The following is a 20,058-nucleotide window of genomic DNA, read 5'->3' as shown; positions in this document are numbered from 1 at the left end:
GCAGGATATTCACCTTTAGAATAAAACTGGATCCTCATTTTTGCACCACATACAAAAGTCAACTGAAAATGGATTAAAGACTTAAACCCAGAACTTCAACTATAAAACTATGTGAAGAAAATGTATGTAAAATGCTCTACGACACTGGTTTTGGGCAATGATTTTTTTGGATATGATTCCAAAGTAACAGGCAACAGAAATGATGAATCAAACTAAAAGGATTCTGCATAGCAAAGAAAATAATTAATAGAATAAAGAGAAAATTTATGGAATGAGCGAATACATTTGTAAACTAGTCTCTGAAAAGAAGTTAAAATCTAAAATATAAGGAACTCAAACAACTAAGAAAACAATTCTTTACTAAAAATTTGGCAAAAAACATGAATAAGAAATTATCAAAGAAGTCATGCAAATGACCAATAAGTACATGGAAAAATGCTCAACATCACTCACCACAGGAATTAAAGGTTAAAGTCAATGAGATTCATTGCACATCTGCTAAGATGACTTATCAAAAAGTTAAGAGATAACTGTGGCCAAGTATGTGGAGGAAAGAAAATTCTTGTCCACTATTTTGAAGAATGTAAATTAGTATAGCCATTATGAAAAAAAGGTTCCCTTAAAAGTTTCCCAATTTTTATAAATAGAACCACCATAAGATCCAGTAATGCCAGTACTGTATATATCCAAAGGAAGCGCAATGAGTATATAGAAGAGATTTCTACAGTCCCATGCTCACTGCAGTACTATTTCAAATTGCTGAGACATGGAATCAACTTAAGTGCCCAACAATATATGGATTGATAAAGAAAATGTAGATATACAAAATGGGAATACTATTCCATCTTTAAAAAGTAGGAAATGCTGTCATTTGCAACAACATTCATGAACTTGTAAAATATTATACTATGCTCAAAAATCCAGGCCCATAAAGACAAATACTGAATAAGCTCACATGAAATCTAGCACTCAAACTCGCAGAAGGAATGAGTAGAATGGTGGTTACCAGAGCCAGAAGGAAGACAGAGGAATTGGGGAGACATTGGACAAAGAGAATGAAATTTCAACTAGACAGCAGGAATATATTAAAAAGATCTATTGTACAAAATGATAAGTGTAACTGAAGTGTTGCATACTTAAAAATTGCGAAGAGTAGACTTGAAATGTTCTCAAAAAAAAATGGTAAGGATGGGAGATAAAGCATATGCTAATTAGCTTTAGCCACTTCACGAAGTATACATGTATCAAAATATTATGTTGTCCATTATAAATATATTTAATTATGCAATTAAAAAATAGGTACACTGAAAAACCTTCAACTTTACAGACAAGGAAACCAGTGTACAGCAGTCAGGATCTATAGCCAACGATCTTCAGCAATATGGTAGTAAGATTTTCCCACACCAAAACAAACACATGAAAATACACCCCCCCCCACACACACACCTATTTCACCACCTTACAATTAAACCACAGCTTAATAATGTTACAGGAATTTTCTAGTTAAAAGATAATATCAAATTTGTACTTAAAAAACCCTAGTGGTATCAAATTCTTCTTTGCTTAAGGATGTCAAGTTTAACTGGCAAACACATAACCTATTTGCTTTATGATTATTTTAGTAATTATGTCTATTTTCTACATATACATAGTACTGTGAAGTTTAAATATAAGAATCCAGGCCTTAGTCACATGTCAATATTTTATCTCAATAAACTAGAGTAAATTAATTTATTTTAAAATTTTTTCCCTTAATTTTCATCATAGAAAGCTTCAAAATCTGGCCAGTTAGCTCAAAATAGTGCTTTATCAAGGTTCTCTGCAATTTTATCACAAGACTATACTCTTGCATATATGTTCATTTAGATCATGCTCAAATTTAAAAGAAATTATATAAAGTGTTTTTTGCATTAATAGAGCCATTTTTACTGATCTGCAGGTCAATATACTTTAAAATTCTCCTCTATGACCCTGAGGACAAAGGTATCCTTTGGCTGAATGTCTGTTAAGACATTGAGGAGGTTAGTGAGTTGTGGTATGTAGCACAGGGAAAGAAAGTAGCATGTGCAAAAAATCCTTGAGGTACCAAAGTGATTAGCATTTTCAAGAAACTGGACAGAGAATATTAAGACAGATTCAAGAGGCAAAATGGCGCAAAAATGGAGCAGCTTAGGCAATGAAACTAAAGCAAGGTAGGTTCAGATGGAAATTTGCTTCTTATAGACATCTATTCAATTCCAATGTGCTTTGGTTCTATACTACAGGCCAGCTATTTAATAATTCTATGCAACAAGCTACTCCCAAAGTCACTGGCTTCAAACACAATTATTTATTCTCTCTCACACATCTTGTAATCGTCTTGGAATTGGCTGGTCTGGTTGAACTTGACTCTATGCTGCAGATTGGGGCCAGATCTGTCCCAGGGGTCTTTCATTTTTCTTGCATCGGTGGACTTCATGAAGAAATCTTTCTCGTGTCAACAGTACAAGTGCAAATGAAAAAGCTCAACTATGCAAGCACATTTGGAGGCTCCCCATGAAGTCTGCTAATGTCCTGTTGGCCAAAATAAGTCACATGGTGAACTCTACGACAACAATCAAGGAAGCACTCTCTGTCCATCGTAGGGAGAGTATGAAAAGATAACAGGGAAAGATACAAGGTTTTATATGGGTTAATAACTAAAAGCACAGATGGAGAGAAGGATGAGAAATTTGGACTAAAACATCAATCTACTATACCCATCACTGTAAGGATTTAGTGATTTATTACTTTATGCTGTCCTGTCAACCATGCTGTCTTCCTATTAAGCAGTTAACATGGCCATTTTGACCCTGGCATTTCATCTTGTTCTTGTTCTTTTAGGCCACATGAGTTGTTGTAACCTCACACCCCCAGAAAAGAGTAAGAACAGTAATCCCTATTCTTTTACTTAGGGAAAACATCTGGAAGGTTGTTTTTGTTTTTCTTCAGTTTTCTTCTGGATGTTTGGCATTATGCCAAGTGTTTAATGCTGAGAAGTTTTAAAAAAGGAGTCTAGTTAGTGTATTACTTCCTCTCCACTTTATAATAATACACTAGAGTCTCACTCAAATGCCACTCCTGGGAGGCATGCTGGGAACCACATTTTGAGAAAGAGCTGGGATAACATTCATATGCTGCTCATCCACAAGAGCAAATTCCCTTATAATCCTAGACCAGTTGGCCCACTTAAAAATCATCCTGAGCATTTGTTTTGTCACATTGTAGCAAATTTTTAATATGTGGGAGAATCTTGGTTGCCTTGGATTTCCCTACTATAGCTTCTACTATTTGCTAATTACCCCAGGAACCATAGAGTAAAATTGTTTGTCACCTTGGTTGAGATACACTTTTGAGTGTCATATATCTTCATTTTGGCACCACATTTTGTTCTGCTATTGTTGTTTTCTTTTCTTTTCTTAAGGAAACTTCACTTTCATAACAGTCTGAAGACTGGGAAAATTTCTAAGAATTTGGGACATGATCTTTATTTGTGAATGCTAATAGTCTTTCTTGGTTTTTCTCTCTGAAAAGGAAAATGACTATGAATAAATTCTTATGAAGTTCAACACTTAAAATACAGCAGAACCACACTGGTGTGGCATATGCTTAACGAATACCTATAAATAAATATATAAACAAACAAACAAATAAATAAATATATATATTTGTTGTTGTTGTTGTTCCTAAACTGGTTTTTCTGCACTAACAAAGCACCTATAGAATTAACATATTAAAGCATTGGATATAGCTTGTGACACAAATAGACCTAACAGTGCTAACTGCAGCAGAAGGAACAATGTATGCAGAACTAAGACCTGATAAAGAAAAGGCAGGCATTGTGAAATAAAGGCAGATCTGGTCAAACAAGGGAAAAGAAAAGTCAACAAACCATGGAATAGTCTTCATATAACCACTAAGGCAAGCAACTAGCAAAATGAGCAAGAGGATTTAGGATGCCCTGTTATAAGTCATCACCCTAGAGTTCAGATTTAGTCAGTATTACAGGTATACATCAGCAAGTTACTGTCCATCCACTAGACTATGTGCCAGTGGAAGGAAAGCATCACATCGCTATCTGTATTTATTTATATTTTTCATCTCTGATTTCTAGAACACCCTTGACTCAGAGTAGGCACTCAAGTGCTTGATGAACAAGTGAGCAAATGTGCATAAATGAATATACGGAAGCCTGTCTGAGTCACAAGGCCTGACATTAAGTATGGTAAAGCAGAGGTCTCTATCTGTTGGGCAGTTGGAGAAGACTATGGAGATCCAGGCAACCTGCCTCTCAGTAGAGGGTGATAGTAGACATATGATTAAGAGAAGTCTTCAAAACCTGGGATAAAGACTACAATCAATTTGCAGGTCTGAGGAACAAGGTAAGAATGAACATGACAAGAGAAATGAGGTGACAAGTTCAGAGAAAGACAAAGACTTCCTAATGTGTGTCCTAAGTACTGAATTAAAGCTCCTTAAACATCCCTACTGAAATTGTCCCTCAGGCAGCAGCCAGGGTCAAGGGACTTGCCCTGATGGAAAAGGACAACATGGTGAGGAGACCCATAAAATCACTGAATGGTGTGTTCATTCTGATGTGTCATTAAATGCTGGAAAATGTGTGACCTCTCTAAAATTCATTTGAATAATGCTTAAAACCCAAATAAATATGGAGTTCCATACTGCGTGAGTTTGATATTGTGCACACTGAAATGAAAACAGTTCATCAAAGTAAAGGAAATAGTTCTAATCCTTACTTACAAATCTCCAAGAACACTGCAGGGAATCTACTTGTTTTTCATCTTTAAAATCCATTTTCCCACCAAAACAGACACTTTCCTCCACACAAAAATGAGTAACTATCAAATTTTAAACGTTGAGAAAAGGACAACAAAACAAATATAAGGAAAGCAGGAAGAAAATATAAATATGATAGTAGAAATAAATTATAAAAAAGGGGAACAAGACAAAACTATTAACAGCACATGAGTTCATGCATTGAGAATAAAAAAGTGAGAGGGACAACATTAATGACATAAAAGAAAAGAGAGCGACTCCCTACTAAAAAATAATAATGGTTTGTGTGGAGAGGGGTAGAAAGCACATATGCACAAAACTATATATTAGAGTAAATAGTCATAGATACAAAAAAAATTTACTTCACGGAGTTTGTAGAAATAAATTTGAAACCAGTAGTGAAAGGAATAAATTGCCAAAACATATGCTACAAAATTAAAAATTAAAATGACCATCAACAATAAAAACACTCAATTCAGACGTTTTCACTAGCAGATTGGTAATATTTAAAAGAAATAAGAAACTTTGATTCTATTTGAAAATGTTTTTGAGCACAGAGGGAAAAAGGAAAGGTTATGTATTTGTTTTATGAAATCAGTATCACCAAAACCTGACAAAATAACATGATACATGATAAATAAGAATTTCACTCATATTATCAATGCAAAAATCTAGTAAAGCATTGTCACATAAACGCCCACACACATGAAATTCATATCAGAAATCCAGAAGTGGATTAATATATGGTGATCCATTAACACAATGTTCATATTAATATTCCAAGGAAAGCAGTCATTTGACCACCTTTATATATGCCAAAAAGCCATTTGATAAAATTCTTTTAAAACAGAAATTGGTTGATAAGCTCCTAATTATAACATTGACTTCTCATGGGCTTAACAGTACAATACCAGAAAATTTTCCATTAAAATCAAATACAGACTAATGGTGCCTAGCATGAGAAGTATTAGTTATATTTTTCTATAGGTGTTAGTGATATTCCTGGTCAAAATAGTGTAAGAGTCATAAAAGTTAGAAGGGATGATGCTGAAGTTTCATTATTTGTAGATTATATTAAAAGTTAGAAAAAACCAACTATAATTATGTTAAAATTAAAAATTCAGATGGTTAGTTGTAAGAGATTAATATACAAAAGTTTTGTTTGTTAGTGTAACTCATCACCAGTTGGAACTATAATAAAAATCCTATCCAGTGGAATAAAGATAAGCACCTAGAAGTACAAACCCCAGAACTACTAGAAAAGTTAACTCCGTTGTTACACCTAAAATGTACAAAGAAGTAACCTGTTTTTTGTTTTTGGTGGTGCTAGAGTTTGAACTCAGGGCCTTCTGCTTGCTCTACTACTTGAGCCATGTCCCCAGCTCAAACTGACAAATTTTAAGGTGAGACTGATCAACATCATGTGAAAGAATAGTGTTTCTCTGTTTGTCATTATGTCCTCCCTAAGAAGTCTTTTCAGGAACATTTTTCTTAGCCACTCATTGCCATTAAATTTTAGGTATATAGATATACTAAATATTTGTTTATGTACTAGCCCTTAAACAGAAAAAAAGTAAGTTTTTTTCCTCTCAAGATCCAGTTTTTGTTTCTCTTAACCTTTTAAGAATGCTTGAAACAAACATTTCTCCCTTAATTAATTCAGAACTTCAATTCAATACCAGTAAAAATGCCAACAATAGTTATATTGATTCAAATTTATAAGACTGGGCAGAAAAGTTTCAAAAAATAAGAAAAATAAGGGCTCTTCTAGGTATTCAACATATAGAAAAATAAGAGGAAATTTTAATTTATTTATATTTGAGTCAGGTCTCATGTAGCCCAGCCTGGCCTCAGACTCTTGATCCTCTGTCTCGTCTTCCCAAATGCTTTCTAAAAACAGTAATAAATATTTTGTAGTAGATTTCTCAGAATAGATATTTCCTACATAGAGTAAATATAGGTAGAATTTGATTTTAAAAATGGATTATTGAACAAATGTATCTGGAATAGTTGAGTAGCCACAGAGGCAAGAATGGTGGGTTCAACCACGATTAAAATCTTGTACCAGATAAATCAGATGGTTCAAAGATTTTAACACCAAAGGAAAATAATATATGAAAACAATTCCCTTTACAATAGACTCAAACAAAATCAAATACCTAGGTGTAAACCTAACAAAAGATGTGAAAAACCTCTATAAGGAAAACTATACACTTCTGAAGAAAGAGATTGAGGAAGACTATAGAAAGTGGAGAGATCTCCCATACTCATGGATTGGTAGAATCAACATAGTAAAAATGTCAATACTCCCCCAAAGTAATCTACATGTTTAATGCAATTCCCATCAAAATTCCAATGACATTCATTAAAGAGATCGAAAAATCTACTGTTAAATTTATATGGAAACACAAGAGGCCACGAATAGCCAAGGCAATACTCAGTCAAAAGAACAATGCAGGAGGTATCACAATACCTGACTTCAAACTATATTACAAAGCAGTAACAATAAAAACAGCATGGTACTGGCACAAAAACAGACATGAAGACCAGTGGAACAGAATAGAAGATCCAGATATGAAGCCACACAACTATAAGCAACTTATTTTTGACAAAGAAGCTAAAAATATATGATGGAGAAATAGCAGCCTCTTCAACAAAAACTGCTGGGAAAACTGGTTAGCAGTCTGCAAAACTGAAACTAGATCCATGTATATCACCCTATACCAAGATTAACTCAAAATGGATCAAGGATCTTATTATCAGACCCCAAACTCTTAAGTTGATACAAGAAAGAGTAGGAAATACTCTGGAGTTAGTAGGTATAGGTAAGAACTTTCTCAATGAAACCCCAGCAGCACAGCAACTAAGAGATAGCATAGATAAATGGGACCTCATAAAACTAAAAAGCTTCTGTTGATCAAAAGAAATGGTCTCTAAACTGAAGAGAACACCCACAGAGTGGGAGAAAATATTTGCCAACTATACATCAGACAAAGGACTGATAACCAGAATATACAGGGAACTTAAAAAACTAAATTCTCCCCAAACTAATGAACCAATAAAGAAATGGGCATGTGAACTAAATAGAACTTTCTCAAAAGAAATTCAAATGGCCAGAAAACCCATGAAAAAATGCTCACCATCTCTAGCAATAAAGGAAATGCAAATTAAAACCTCGCTAAGATTCCACCTCACCCCTGTTAGAATAGCCATCATCAGCAACACCACCAACAACAGGTGTTGGCGAGGATGTGGGGAAAAAGGAACCCTCTTACACTGTTGGTGGGAATGTACACTAGCACAACCACTCTGGAAAAAAATTTAGAGGCTACTTAAAAAGCTGGACATCGATCTACCATTTGATCCAGCAATACCACTCTTGGGGATATACCCAAAAGACTGTTACTCCAGAGGCACCTGCACATCCATGTTTATTGCGGCACTATTCACAATAGCCAAGTTATGGAAACAACCAAGATGTCCCACCACTGACGAATGGATTAAGAAAATGTGGTATCTATACACAATGGAATTTTATGCAGCCATGAAGAAGAACGAAATGTTATCATTCGCTGGTAAATGGATGGAATTGGAGAACATCATTCTGAGTGAGGTTAGCCTGGCTCAAAAAACCAAAAATCGTATGTTCTCCCTCATATGTGGATATTAGATCAAGGGCAAACACAACAAGGGGATTGGACTATGAGCACATGATAAAAGCGAGAGCACACAAGGGAAGGATGAGGATAGGTAAGACACCTAAAAAACTAGCTAGCATTTGTTGCCCTTAACGCAGAGAAACTAAAGCAGATACCTTAAAGCAACTGAGGCCAATAGGAAAAGGGGAACAGGTACTAGAGAAAAGGTTAGATCAAAAAGAATTAACCTAGAAGGTAACACCCACGCACAGGAAATCAATGTGAGTCAATGCCCTGTATAGCTATCCTTATCTCAACCAGCAAAAACCCTTGTTCCTTAGGCGGTGATAAGAAAATGACAGAATCACATACATATCCATCCCTTGTGATTGGGTTGGCATGTGATTGTAAAATTTTAAATGAGTAACAATACACTCAATGAGTTGTCCCATGTGAACACTGTATTAAGAGCACAATCCTAAATCTCACAACATCTTTAATAGGGTGGGTAGGTACTACCAAATTCTGAAGCGTATTTGCCAAGGGCCAAAACCAGACCTGAGTACAAAGCCTGTGCCTGTCATGTCTGTCACACACTTTTCTAGTCAAAAGTTCCCCCATGGATAACATTAACTGCTCGTCTGCTGTGTGCCTCACATCCAGTGCAGGTCTTTACCTATCATACTATTACCTCTACAGTAAACAAAAGCCTTACTTAACTATGACATTTTGCTAAAAATGTACCTACCCTCACAACATATTGGTAAATTATCACCAGACTGACAGCCTTGGAAATGTTGGCAAGAAACGAAAGCACAAACAGATTCTTTAGCTCACGAATGAAGACCAGAAGAATTATAAATGGAAGAAAGCAAAGCATGTATATCCTCAGGTCCACAGTTCTCCTCTCACATGCACTAGATGAACTGGAAGTATTCGAAGCAAACACTCTGCTTTCCAATAATCCTTCATGAACCTGTATCAGATTAGCAAAGGAGTAAGGAAGCAGGGAAAACATCCATCAACTTACAAACATAAAAGGTACATAGAAACCCATAATCTATACACACTACGATAGATTCCCAGGGCACGCACTATAATAAATAAGATATTTACTTATTTTCAAGATATTCTGGCTTCCTAGAAACTCTTACGTATGTATACATCAGGTGTAAGGATAACTGAGGTAAGAGAATCTCCTTCGGGAGACAACTTCTTATATTGTACTGTAAAAATAAAGTCCACTAGGAAATTATGGCGATGGATTTACTAATTTACTTTGGAGCTCTGTGACTATCATGCTCAAGTTCCCAGCAAAGGTCTTGAAGATCTGCTCTGAGATCTCAGCACCTTCTTCAGAGTAGGAAACAAGTGCTAAGTACTTCTCCGAAACACACAGCAGCCAAAGCAAAGTTTAAAGACCATGCAGAAGGCAACTGTTTATAGATTACCACCACTATCAGTACATATTTTCTAAGTCGCCACCAGATTCATGCACGGCCATTTGCTAGACAGCAGGTCACTTCTGCTTGAGTAGAAATCTTTTACAAGATAAACCAACTTTGTCTGAAAACTTATTCACCCACTTCCATAACCCGATTTTCAGATTTACTATTTGCAGGTTCCACATATTAAAAATTGTCTGTGATTCAATTAATCATATAATCCAACTTACTAAAATAGATGAAATTTATAGAAGATTTTAGAAACAATTTTAAAACGTACAGCCAAAGAAATCACACTGCAATATAAGTACCAATGAAAACCCATTTTCCCCACACTCTGCACCCTCCTTGGAATATACTGCTACAATCAAGAGCCTGGATACATAGATTCTTAAGAAGTTGACTATAATCACAACAGCTAGTACCATTTAGCACTTTTTCTGTATCAGGCACTGAACTACGTGCTTCATATGTACCTCATTAAATCCTCAAAATGGCTCTCAGAAGTGGGTTACAGTACCAATTTCAATTTAAACTACAGGAAACTGAAGCTTAGAAAGTAGAAAAATTTACGTAATATCAAGCTAGGGAGTAGGGGTTGTAGAATCCAAACTTAGGCCTGAGAATTGTGAGAGCTCCATGTTAACCTGACCAAATTCTGCAACATAGAGAGGGTGCTCTGAGCAAGTGCCACCTGTCCTGTGCTGACACATCGCTCTTTGAGTGGAGAAAGAGGCCAACAAGTCAGAACTTTGAAACAAAGCTCTGATACAGTTGATAATTCAAGAGTTTCCTTTACTTCACTGTACATTTGTAATTTATGATAAGCAATGCTTAATGTCACTCAGGTGGTGGGGACTTCATCTACTACATTTTTAAGCTATGTGGCAATTTATAACTCGCACTCTCTCGTGCTATGCCACGCACCATTTAAGAGATGCATAGCTCACCGTTATCTTTCTGGTAACTGGCATTGGAGCTTTATATTTTAGTTTCTATTAATCTGAATTGAAGCAAAACTGGCAACTTGCATCCTTTGGCATTAAGAAGAGAGCTCATTACTAACTCAATTCTTGCAACAACTAAATTGTTTAGAGCCAAGGGCTTCTTATCAAAGCAGTACTTCTGAAAACAGTGTTAGATAAAGGTGAAAGTTAAGCTCTACCATGAATTTCTGGCAAAAAATAGACAGTAACACAAACCATTTTTAAAGGGCTGTCTGAATTACTGGGTGCTTGGTAACTTAAAATTAATTCTATCATAAATATAATATTTTAGCATTCATTGGTAGAAAGATGGTTATGACAATTCTCAGGATTAAAAATTACAATAAAATAAAAATGTAGATACATACCTAGAGCAAGATTCAGGTAAACATTTGAGTCCTTTGGTGCCCTCTAGGGACAGAGATGGGCTATCTAATAGGACTTCTATAGTCTCACATGTTTACCATGTACACTAGAACAAATATTATAAAATAAAATTACTAAATTCAGTTCTTTCCATTTAGACTTCAAATTTACTAAAATCTACTACATCTTAACTTTTCAATGGCTTATAATTTAATTGTTAAAGTTCCAAAAGCAAATTAAGTTCTTTGGTAAAGCTGAAGAATTAATGTCGTACTTCCCCCTACATTTAAATACTGTTTTATGTTTTACAAAGACTTTCACAAATCTTTTATCAGATGAGTCTCACAATAAGTTTATCAGGAACAAGGGAAGATTTTGTTACTATTCCTATTTTACAAACAAGGAAGCTGAGGCTTGGCCAGGGATAAGAGGTCTTACCCACTGTCAGAGCTAAATCTGAGAACAAGGATTTGGTCTCCTATCTTCTGACTCCTGCGAATGTAAACTACATTTCCCCATCTCCATTCTCCATGCCAAAACACTGTCTCATCTATGTGAGCTTTTCCAGAGTATCTCAAGAGTGAGACAAGGAGGAGCTACCAGAACTATGGCAGATGAGAATCGCCAATGCAGTGTTTTCCCCCCACCATCTGTCATAATGGTTTAAAGGGACCAAGATCAGCTACGGTGCAGGTTTCCACATGTGTCTGACAACTAAACCATTAATTCTTTGGGTTATGGAAATATTGCACCTTCAGTCTCACGCATATTAGGGAAGTACCAACCCCACAGCTTGATCCTAGAGTTTTCATTAACAATGTGCTATATACTGTCACATCTCTGCAGAGTGGCACTCTCTACTCCATGATGCTCAGACCTCACCTCTTCTGCCCAGGTGATGTGTCATTGCTCTCAACTACTTTCCAAAGCCTGCTCTTTATGGCTCTAAAGGGCTTTCACCTTTCTATCTACAGCAGGCATTCTGCTTACCTCCCAGAGAGTCACTTTTACTTTTGTTTTGTTTTTTTCGGCAGTACTGAAGTTTGAATTCAGGGCCTGCACTTGCTAGACAAGCAAACACTCTACCACTTGAACCTTGACCCCTATCCCCAGTCCTTTTTTTTGCTTAAGTTATTTCTCAGGTAGGGCCTAATGATTTTGCCCAGGACCAGTGTCAGACCACAAACCTCCCCTCACACAGCTGGGATTATAGACATGTACCACCACACCCAGCTTCGTGGTTTTTTGCCTGGGCTGGTCTTGCACTGCAGATCCTCCCATCTCTGCCTCCCGAATTGCTGAGTTTTATAGGCATGCGCCACCACACCCCGCTTGAAAATCAATTCTCTACCCCATCTTCCAGATATGCACAAATGAGTTAAACTTTTCCATTCAACATTGGAAGCAACTGATCATATTTCATAGGAGAAAGTTATCCAAAACTTTTAGGCATTCATTTTCTCCCGTTTTTTTTACTCTGTTACACACACACACACGCATGTACCTAAAATCAGACATTCTGTCCAGCGATAAACAACACGTTAGGTGGTAAGCCAGGTGTGGTGGTGAACGTCTATAAACCCAGAAGCAGATGGATCATGAGTTCAAGGCCACAGCAAGACTCTGTTTCCAAAAACACCCACAGCGAATGTTAACCGTGACAAAGACCTAGGTTGCAACCTAATTACACAGACTTTAGGATATATTTCTCATGTTTTGTAAGACAGCTTCATAAAAATAAGCACACCATGTACTTCACAGAGTAATTATAAAGATCAAAATGCTGTATATCACAGCATGCAGATATAAAATCATAGGTTAAACAGAGCTTACTGATCACTCTCAGCACACATGAGAAACAGAGGAGTGCTGCCATCTTGCACAGTCCTAAAATTCATTTCTTCATCGTAGTCCCATGTGAATGACTGGCAAGATGGTACATGTTATCAGCGCTTGACATCAACATCCTTATGAGGAATGGGGAGTTCTAGGAATATGCAATTTTTGGCACATCATCTACAAAAAGTAATGCTAATGGAAGCACTGACACTTTATTTGATAAACAAGAGCACAAGCAGAACTGCTGGTTCTTTCCATCCCCTCACGTGTCTCTTCTCTACATGCTGTCACTGGTCTCTCGCTCTATTCTACAATAACATATATCTGAGAGAACACCTGTACCTAAAGGATCAGCACAAGTTTAAGTTACAAATTATTCTACCAGAAAAGTTTGTTTCATAAGTTGTCCTTTCTCTCATAGGATTTGGGAGTCTAGTGGTGGAAATCAACCTATAAATTAACTTTAATACAGTATGATCAAGGTTATTTTTTGAAGTCTTATAGAAGTAAGGAGAAAATAATAAATTCCAGGAAGAGGTGAAGAAAAGGATGTCATGGAGGAACAGCTATGGAAGGTTTCCCAGGTGACACTGAAACTGGGTTGGGAAATTTTCCAGAAATACACAAAACTTTTATAAATGCTGAGATGTGGAAATAAAGCGCTCACAACTAAATGTGACCCTTTAAGAGACCCTCTCATTTCTGTACAACAGCTCCACCAACTCTTTCAACATTAAACAGCTGTGGCTCAAGTGTAATCTACAGGGATGGACAAAATCAGGGGTTGGCAAAGCACAACCTGCAGAGCAAATATGGTCCACCATCTGGTTTTGCAAATAAAACTTTACTGGAATACTGCCACATTTATTTACATATTGTTGTCTATGGCTGAGTTGAGTAGTTGCAACAGACACCATATGGCCTGAAAAGCAGAAAATACTTTTTACTTAACATTTTACAGAAAGTTTGCCAATTCTTGGTCTTAACATAAAATGAAGCACACTTTGTATTTAGAAAAGAGAGTCAAATGTATACTTATATATACTTCAAAGTTCTTTAGAAAACATATTTACATCATCATCTTGTGTTAAACATCTGTAAGACAATATTTATTACGTATAATGTTTACTGCAGTATATATATTTGGATAATTAACGTTATTGGCTGAAAAGATGGTTAAAGAAGATGGGGGTAAATAGGAATTAGTACCAGTCATAAAGAAGTATGTCTGACTGTTTTGGCGTGAGTTTTTAGTCTGGTATTTTGCACGCTTGTCCACATAGACTGTCGACTGTGTTTGCCATCAAAGCTGCAAACCACCTCCTCTTCAAGCAAACCCTTCTAACACAGACAGAATATAGAAAACTATAATGCTCAGATACTACCTTTTTAAACAATGGCAGCAATTACTGGATTTTAGTAATAAATGCTCACTTTTTATAAACCTCACTTTTTTGGGCTGCTGGATAATCCATGTACTCTCTATAGAATATCAGAGTAAAGAATATGACCCTGAAATACCTATACATATGCTTTTGAGATCTAAATTTTGGGGGGTTGATTTTATTTTTATTTTGAGGGACTCGGTCTTGCTCCGTAACCTTGAACTCACAATCCTCCTGTCTCAGCTTTCTGAGTGCTGTGACCATAGACATGTGCCACTATCCCAGGCTAAATTTCAAGTCACTAAGTATTAGCAAATCATGTCATGGTCTGATCTGAAAGAACAGACATTGATACCATAAAACAAACAGAAAAATTAAAATAGTATCAGAAATCCAACTTGCAAAACAGAAGACTAAAGGAAAACCTGTAACGTTTATGAAAGGAAGACATTTTAGTATTTAACCCTGGCTTCCACAGAAGAAATGTGCCGTAAGCAGAGCATTAGAAGAAAATGATTTCACTAACTAGAGAAAAATACTCACTTGCTTTACATTTTCAGCTAAGAAGACAATATAAACACTGCAGAATCCCAGCTGTGTTATCACCAGAAAAAAGTCAACCACACTCCTATAGAGAATCCACGAATAAGTGTCAGTAAGAAGTGGTAAAATGTCAGTGTATTACTTCTCCTTTGGACTGCTATTTAGCTCCTTGTCATGGACTACTTTATGATAGAATATATTTTTTACTTCCTTAAGTAAAGAACATTTAAAATGTTTGCTTCCTACAAACATCATATATTATGATCCGTATGCCACTAGAATTATAGAGCAAGGAGGAGCAGAAATGTTTCTTCCTTTTCCCCCACATCTCCCTACCTTCATCCTGTTATAGTAAATTTCTTTCCTAATAAACTTTGCTATTGTTTTCACTACAAAACAAAAAAGAATTATAGAGCAAAAGAATGCCCAATTAAATTAAAAAGCCAAGAGTTTTACATCACTACCTATTCCTGAAATTCACCAGTTGGAGGACATCTGCTTATAAAACAATGTCATAAAAAATACCACACCTCTACAGCCCAAGTTCTTTTTCTTGTCATGCAGTGTATTTTCCCCCCTCCCTATTCACGGCATTTGCAAATGTGTGACGCGTGCTTGGTACTATTCAAACCATTACTAAGGATGTAGAACGGAGAGCAAGAGGGCATAGCTTAAATCAAACAAGAGATCGCTTACTAGTTTTTTATTTTTAGTGAGTGATCTAGGAAATTCCAGCTATATAAAATACTAAACAGGAGTGAGAAAGAAATATCACCAAAGCTAGCAGTCAAAGTGACATTATTTGGGATGGCAGTTCTCAAGTCACAACATTTGCCTCCATGTTATCAATACACAGCCACACTTCATTGTTTTGGTCCAGAGACAAGGTGTGACTGCAACAGCATGCATCTATTAACCGATAATGGTCTCTTGTGTGACCATCAGTGTCAACAAAACCCACAGATCCTCCTTCTCACTTGGAATTAAAAGGCACCTGGCCTATCTTCATTCTGCCATAATGCTACCATTCTCTCCCTGGTTCTTGAGAGATATTATTTGTAAGTTACCTGGATACCTTAAAATAAATTCAAGTTTCCTTTCTCTGATGAATTACATTCAAGTATTTTAGTATTCCCTTAACATTTTTCACCTTTGATTTTAGTGTCCTACCCACAATGTTTCCAGCCATTTCTAACTGAAAGCCATTTTCCTTATAGAAGTAAACAAAGCTGCTTCTAATCTGGGGCAGAAGAAAGATGGGGTTTGGGGTTCTGGATTCTGTAGGCAAAACCGAAGTTCTTTTCCTAGTGTATATTATTTCCAAGTGTTAGGTTCTGTCTCCTTCCTTCTCCTCAGTATATCAAGAACTCAGGAACCTCATGAACTTATGAACAAACCTAAATTTATGAAAATCACCAGAAAAGCCTTCTTTAATCATAAACTACTAACATTGCTCTTTTTCTTCTTTAATTCCTACCACACACATTATCTGTACCACAGTTAGCATTTTGTTGATTATTCATGCTTTCTTAATTTTCTTAAATATCCTGTGTTCACCTGGCTTAGAGGTGCCATGTCATCAATAAGAAAGCTATCTAATAAGACAGTAAGATATAAAATACAAACAGACCTCAGAGGTTTTATGAACATATAGTTAAACACCACAATTTTATCTGAAATAATGAGACTGTAACATTTTTCTTGATTTTTTGCCTTTCATTTAAAAAATTATTAAACATGATTATCTCATTGGTTGACCAGATACTTTATAAGTACCATTTTATTTAATCTATTATAAAAATTCTGTGAAATATAAGTTCATTTCATAGTGAGATACTCAAACCAAAACAATGAATAACTAGACCAAGGCTATTAAACAGAAAGTTGGTAGAGTTAAGATTTGAACCCAAGGCTGTCTAACTCTGAAGGCCAGTTATTATGTCCCCTCAGCTTTATTTATATCAGATTAGGAAACTTAAAAATTAACAAAATTTCAGCAGCTAGATATTAAAAACATAGCAAGTGCCTACCTTCCCCAAGCTGCTTGCTTCTGAAGACAACTCCAAGGGCTGGCTTCCATAGCAAGACTCACGGTGTCACTATAACCCAAGGCTGGCTTTTTAAACCTGTCATTTAATCACACACAAACACACACACACACACAAAAGAAAAACATTTAGTTGGTCCACAAAACCACTCCTAAAAAGGAACATCTAATAAGTGGAAATAAATGAAAACAGGGCTATGAAGTGATAGATTAGTTTTCAAAATGTGAAGATCTATATACTCCTAAAAACAGGCCTCAAGAAATTATAAATCTTTATCTGTCCTTTTCATCAGAATTTTAATTTTTATCTACTGCTAAAGTTTACCTAGCTACAGAATTCAGAGGAGCTAGTATTTTTGCTTCGATGATTTTGATATTTCAAATACATGAAAAATTGACTAGACAGCTCCTGTTCAAATTATTTTATAATGTAACTGCATGAATTTCCATTATATTCTCATGTAAAGTATCTCATTTAATCTTCAAAATAGCACCATGAGGTAGGCATTATTTCACCATTCTCTCTCTCCAACCTTTTTGCAAGTATGTATAGTTATTTAAACATCGTAAGTGACATGCTTCTTTTTAAGAACATTCAACAATGACAAAAGAGCCAAGACTAGAATTCTGGTCTACTGGAATAGATTTTTTTTTTAATGGTTTGTTGTCCAGTAGAAATGTTTCATGATACAAAAATAAACAAAAAGGCATGTATTATTTTACTGATATCGACAAACCCCACACGTCGGTACACAGCACTGAAGGCACTGTACCCAAAACTAAACTGCTAATAAATTAAAGACCTTGGACTATAACTGAAAGTGTACCACTGACTCCATTTCCTCTTTATATCTATTCTGATTTTCCCACTGGTACTAGGCAAAAAAAAAAAAAGGCCACCCTATCTCACTAATAAGGTTCATATCATAAGTACTATGAAGATCCCTTGTTTGTGGATTCAATCAGACATGTATGAAAAACACTGTATTGGATATATTCAGACTTATTTTTCATGTCATTATTCCCTAATACAGCATAACAACTATTTGCATTGCATCTACACTGTATCAGGCATTACAAGTAACTAGAGACGATTTGACCTATGAGGAGGAAGTGCCTGGCACCACGCAAACACTCCATTGCTGAGCGTGAGGGACTTGTGCGCTGCAGATTTGGTGTCTGTGGAGATGGGACCAATACTCCAAGAATGTCAAGGATGACTAAACTGATGACTACATCTACATCTTATGCAACGCTACCCCACCCCATACTCATTATCTTAGATGTGTCTACATACAGATGAAAGGAAATACAGCTTCTGGTTGAAAAGCACAGACATACAAGGCTACGATGCTCTAAATAAGCACACAGCTTTAAAATAACTTAGACTTAATGAATCCACATTTACCTCTGACACAGAAAGTGACTGCAACGTACCAGTATGTGCGTACAGTGAACGGAAATGATTCCTGTGAACACAAGGCTGATTGGCCCAAGCTGTGGGAAAGAAAATGCAAAATGTTTAAATATTTAAATTTAAAGACACTGGTTAATCATAAAATCAGTAAGTCAGTGTACTACTGATTTTCAATGAAAAAAAACTGGACAAAATGATTAGTTATTTGCATAAGGGAAAAAATCAATAAACTTGATACAGAAAGGACATTAAGCAATATTTAAGACAACACGCACGACAGCACTGCAAAAAAAGAAATGGGTCCAATCAAAAGTGTTTACTTTATAAATGAGTTCTCCCCATCGAGGTTCTCTGTAATTACAGTAATTTCTCTAACAATGTTTTAAATGTTTGTTTTTAAAAGATATCGTTACTCCTTTTGTTAACTATGTTTCCTTGTCTAAAAACCGTATACTTCATTCTGAGTCTAAAGAAAAATGGAGACAACACAATAATCTGCTCTATAACTACGTTTGTTGTTTTAAGTACACTGCTCAAATCTCTGAAATTCCAAAAGACAAAACCATACCTGGAAAGTTCCAATATTGTGCTAGGTTTCATGGGGATTTTGTCAAAAAACATAAATAAATAATTAAGAACAAATGAAAACAGTAATTCTCATCTTACATCATTATCAAGTTCACATAATTTTATCAATACAACAAAGATCTTCTAAATATCACTTCACCAGTTATATCTGGTGAGGCTGTATGCTAGCTGGCAGTGATTTTTGCTTACAATTACCTACAAGCTGGGTGCAGATTACAAAGAAGTCTTACCACTACGCCTGCATTTTTAATTGCCAATGGGAGTCCTAAAAGGCCTGTCCCAATATTTCCTTTAAGAAGATGCATCAGAGTTTGCACAAACCTGAAAAATAAAAATTGTGAGATTTAAACATTTTAGAACAAAAACTATTAAAATCACAATTTTAATTTTACTATTAGAAGGGAAGTGAAAATTTAATCTAGGTGACGAGCCTATTTCCACTTCACAAGTAATCCAGAATTCATACTTGGTTCCAGTCCTATCTTTGTTACTTACAAGTGGAACACAGAGAATTATTGTGGAAACTGAATGAGATATTTAACTGAAAGTGGTTTCGCAGGCTGAAAAGTGATAACAAAATGATTTTCTTGTAACATACTTTGCTGCTATGACTTCAGAACACTGGCACTGTCTGTATAATCAGGGCACTAAACACCCGGCCTATGATTATCAATCTGAGAGAAAGTTAATTAAAAGAAAAGCACAAGTTTAAAACTACCTGTGTTATCAGGTAAGGTAACAATTAATTTCCGAACAGCACGAATTCCCTCAGGGATCTGACCTAAGAATACTCGATAGGCAGCAGCTGAAGAAACTTTTCTTGACCAAGAGATTAAAGCTAGGAAGAGCACAGAATTGCTAGACAAAACTGCTTGCCTAGAATCTCTTAGTTCACACTCTTCTCTTCCGACGAATTTCACGTTACTTTGTTTAATCACTGAGCTCCTTTCAGGATAAGAACTCATTAACGAGAAGGACACATCAGTGAG

At 35.8% G+C, this 20,058-nt stretch overlaps 1 protein-coding gene across 1 annotated transcript in view; it reads right to left on the bottom strand.

The window, feature by feature from the left end:
* Window positions 1-20,058, bottom strand: part of LOC109676318 (neutral amino acid uniporter 4-like) — a 77,360-nt gene that overhangs the window by 36,498 nt on the left and 20,804 nt on the right. Inside the window, exons 3-7 of the mRNA XM_074056306.1 lie at window positions 19,300-19,390; window positions 18,473-18,561; window positions 17,048-17,143; window positions 15,018-15,102; window positions 9,202-9,429 (exon numbers count right to left, since the gene is read on the bottom strand). Of these exons, the coding sequence (XP_073912407.1) occupies window positions 9,202-9,429; window positions 15,018-15,102; window positions 17,048-17,143; window positions 18,473-18,561; window positions 19,300-19,374 (573 nt within the window). The 5' untranslated portion in view covers window positions 19,375-19,390. The remainder of the gene's footprint in view (window positions 1-9,201; window positions 9,430-15,017; window positions 15,103-17,047; window positions 17,144-18,472; window positions 18,562-19,299; window positions 19,391-20,058) is intronic.

This window comes from Castor canadensis, chromosome 15 (genome assembly GCF_047511655.1).
Source record: "Castor canadensis chromosome 15, mCasCan1.hap1v2, whole genome shotgun sequence".
Classification (NCBI taxonomy): domain Eukaryota; kingdom Metazoa; phylum Chordata; class Mammalia; order Rodentia; family Castoridae; genus Castor; species Castor canadensis.
The sequence above is the reverse complement of the archived record's forward strand: the minus strand, read 5'-3'. Positions and strand labels throughout refer to the sequence as shown.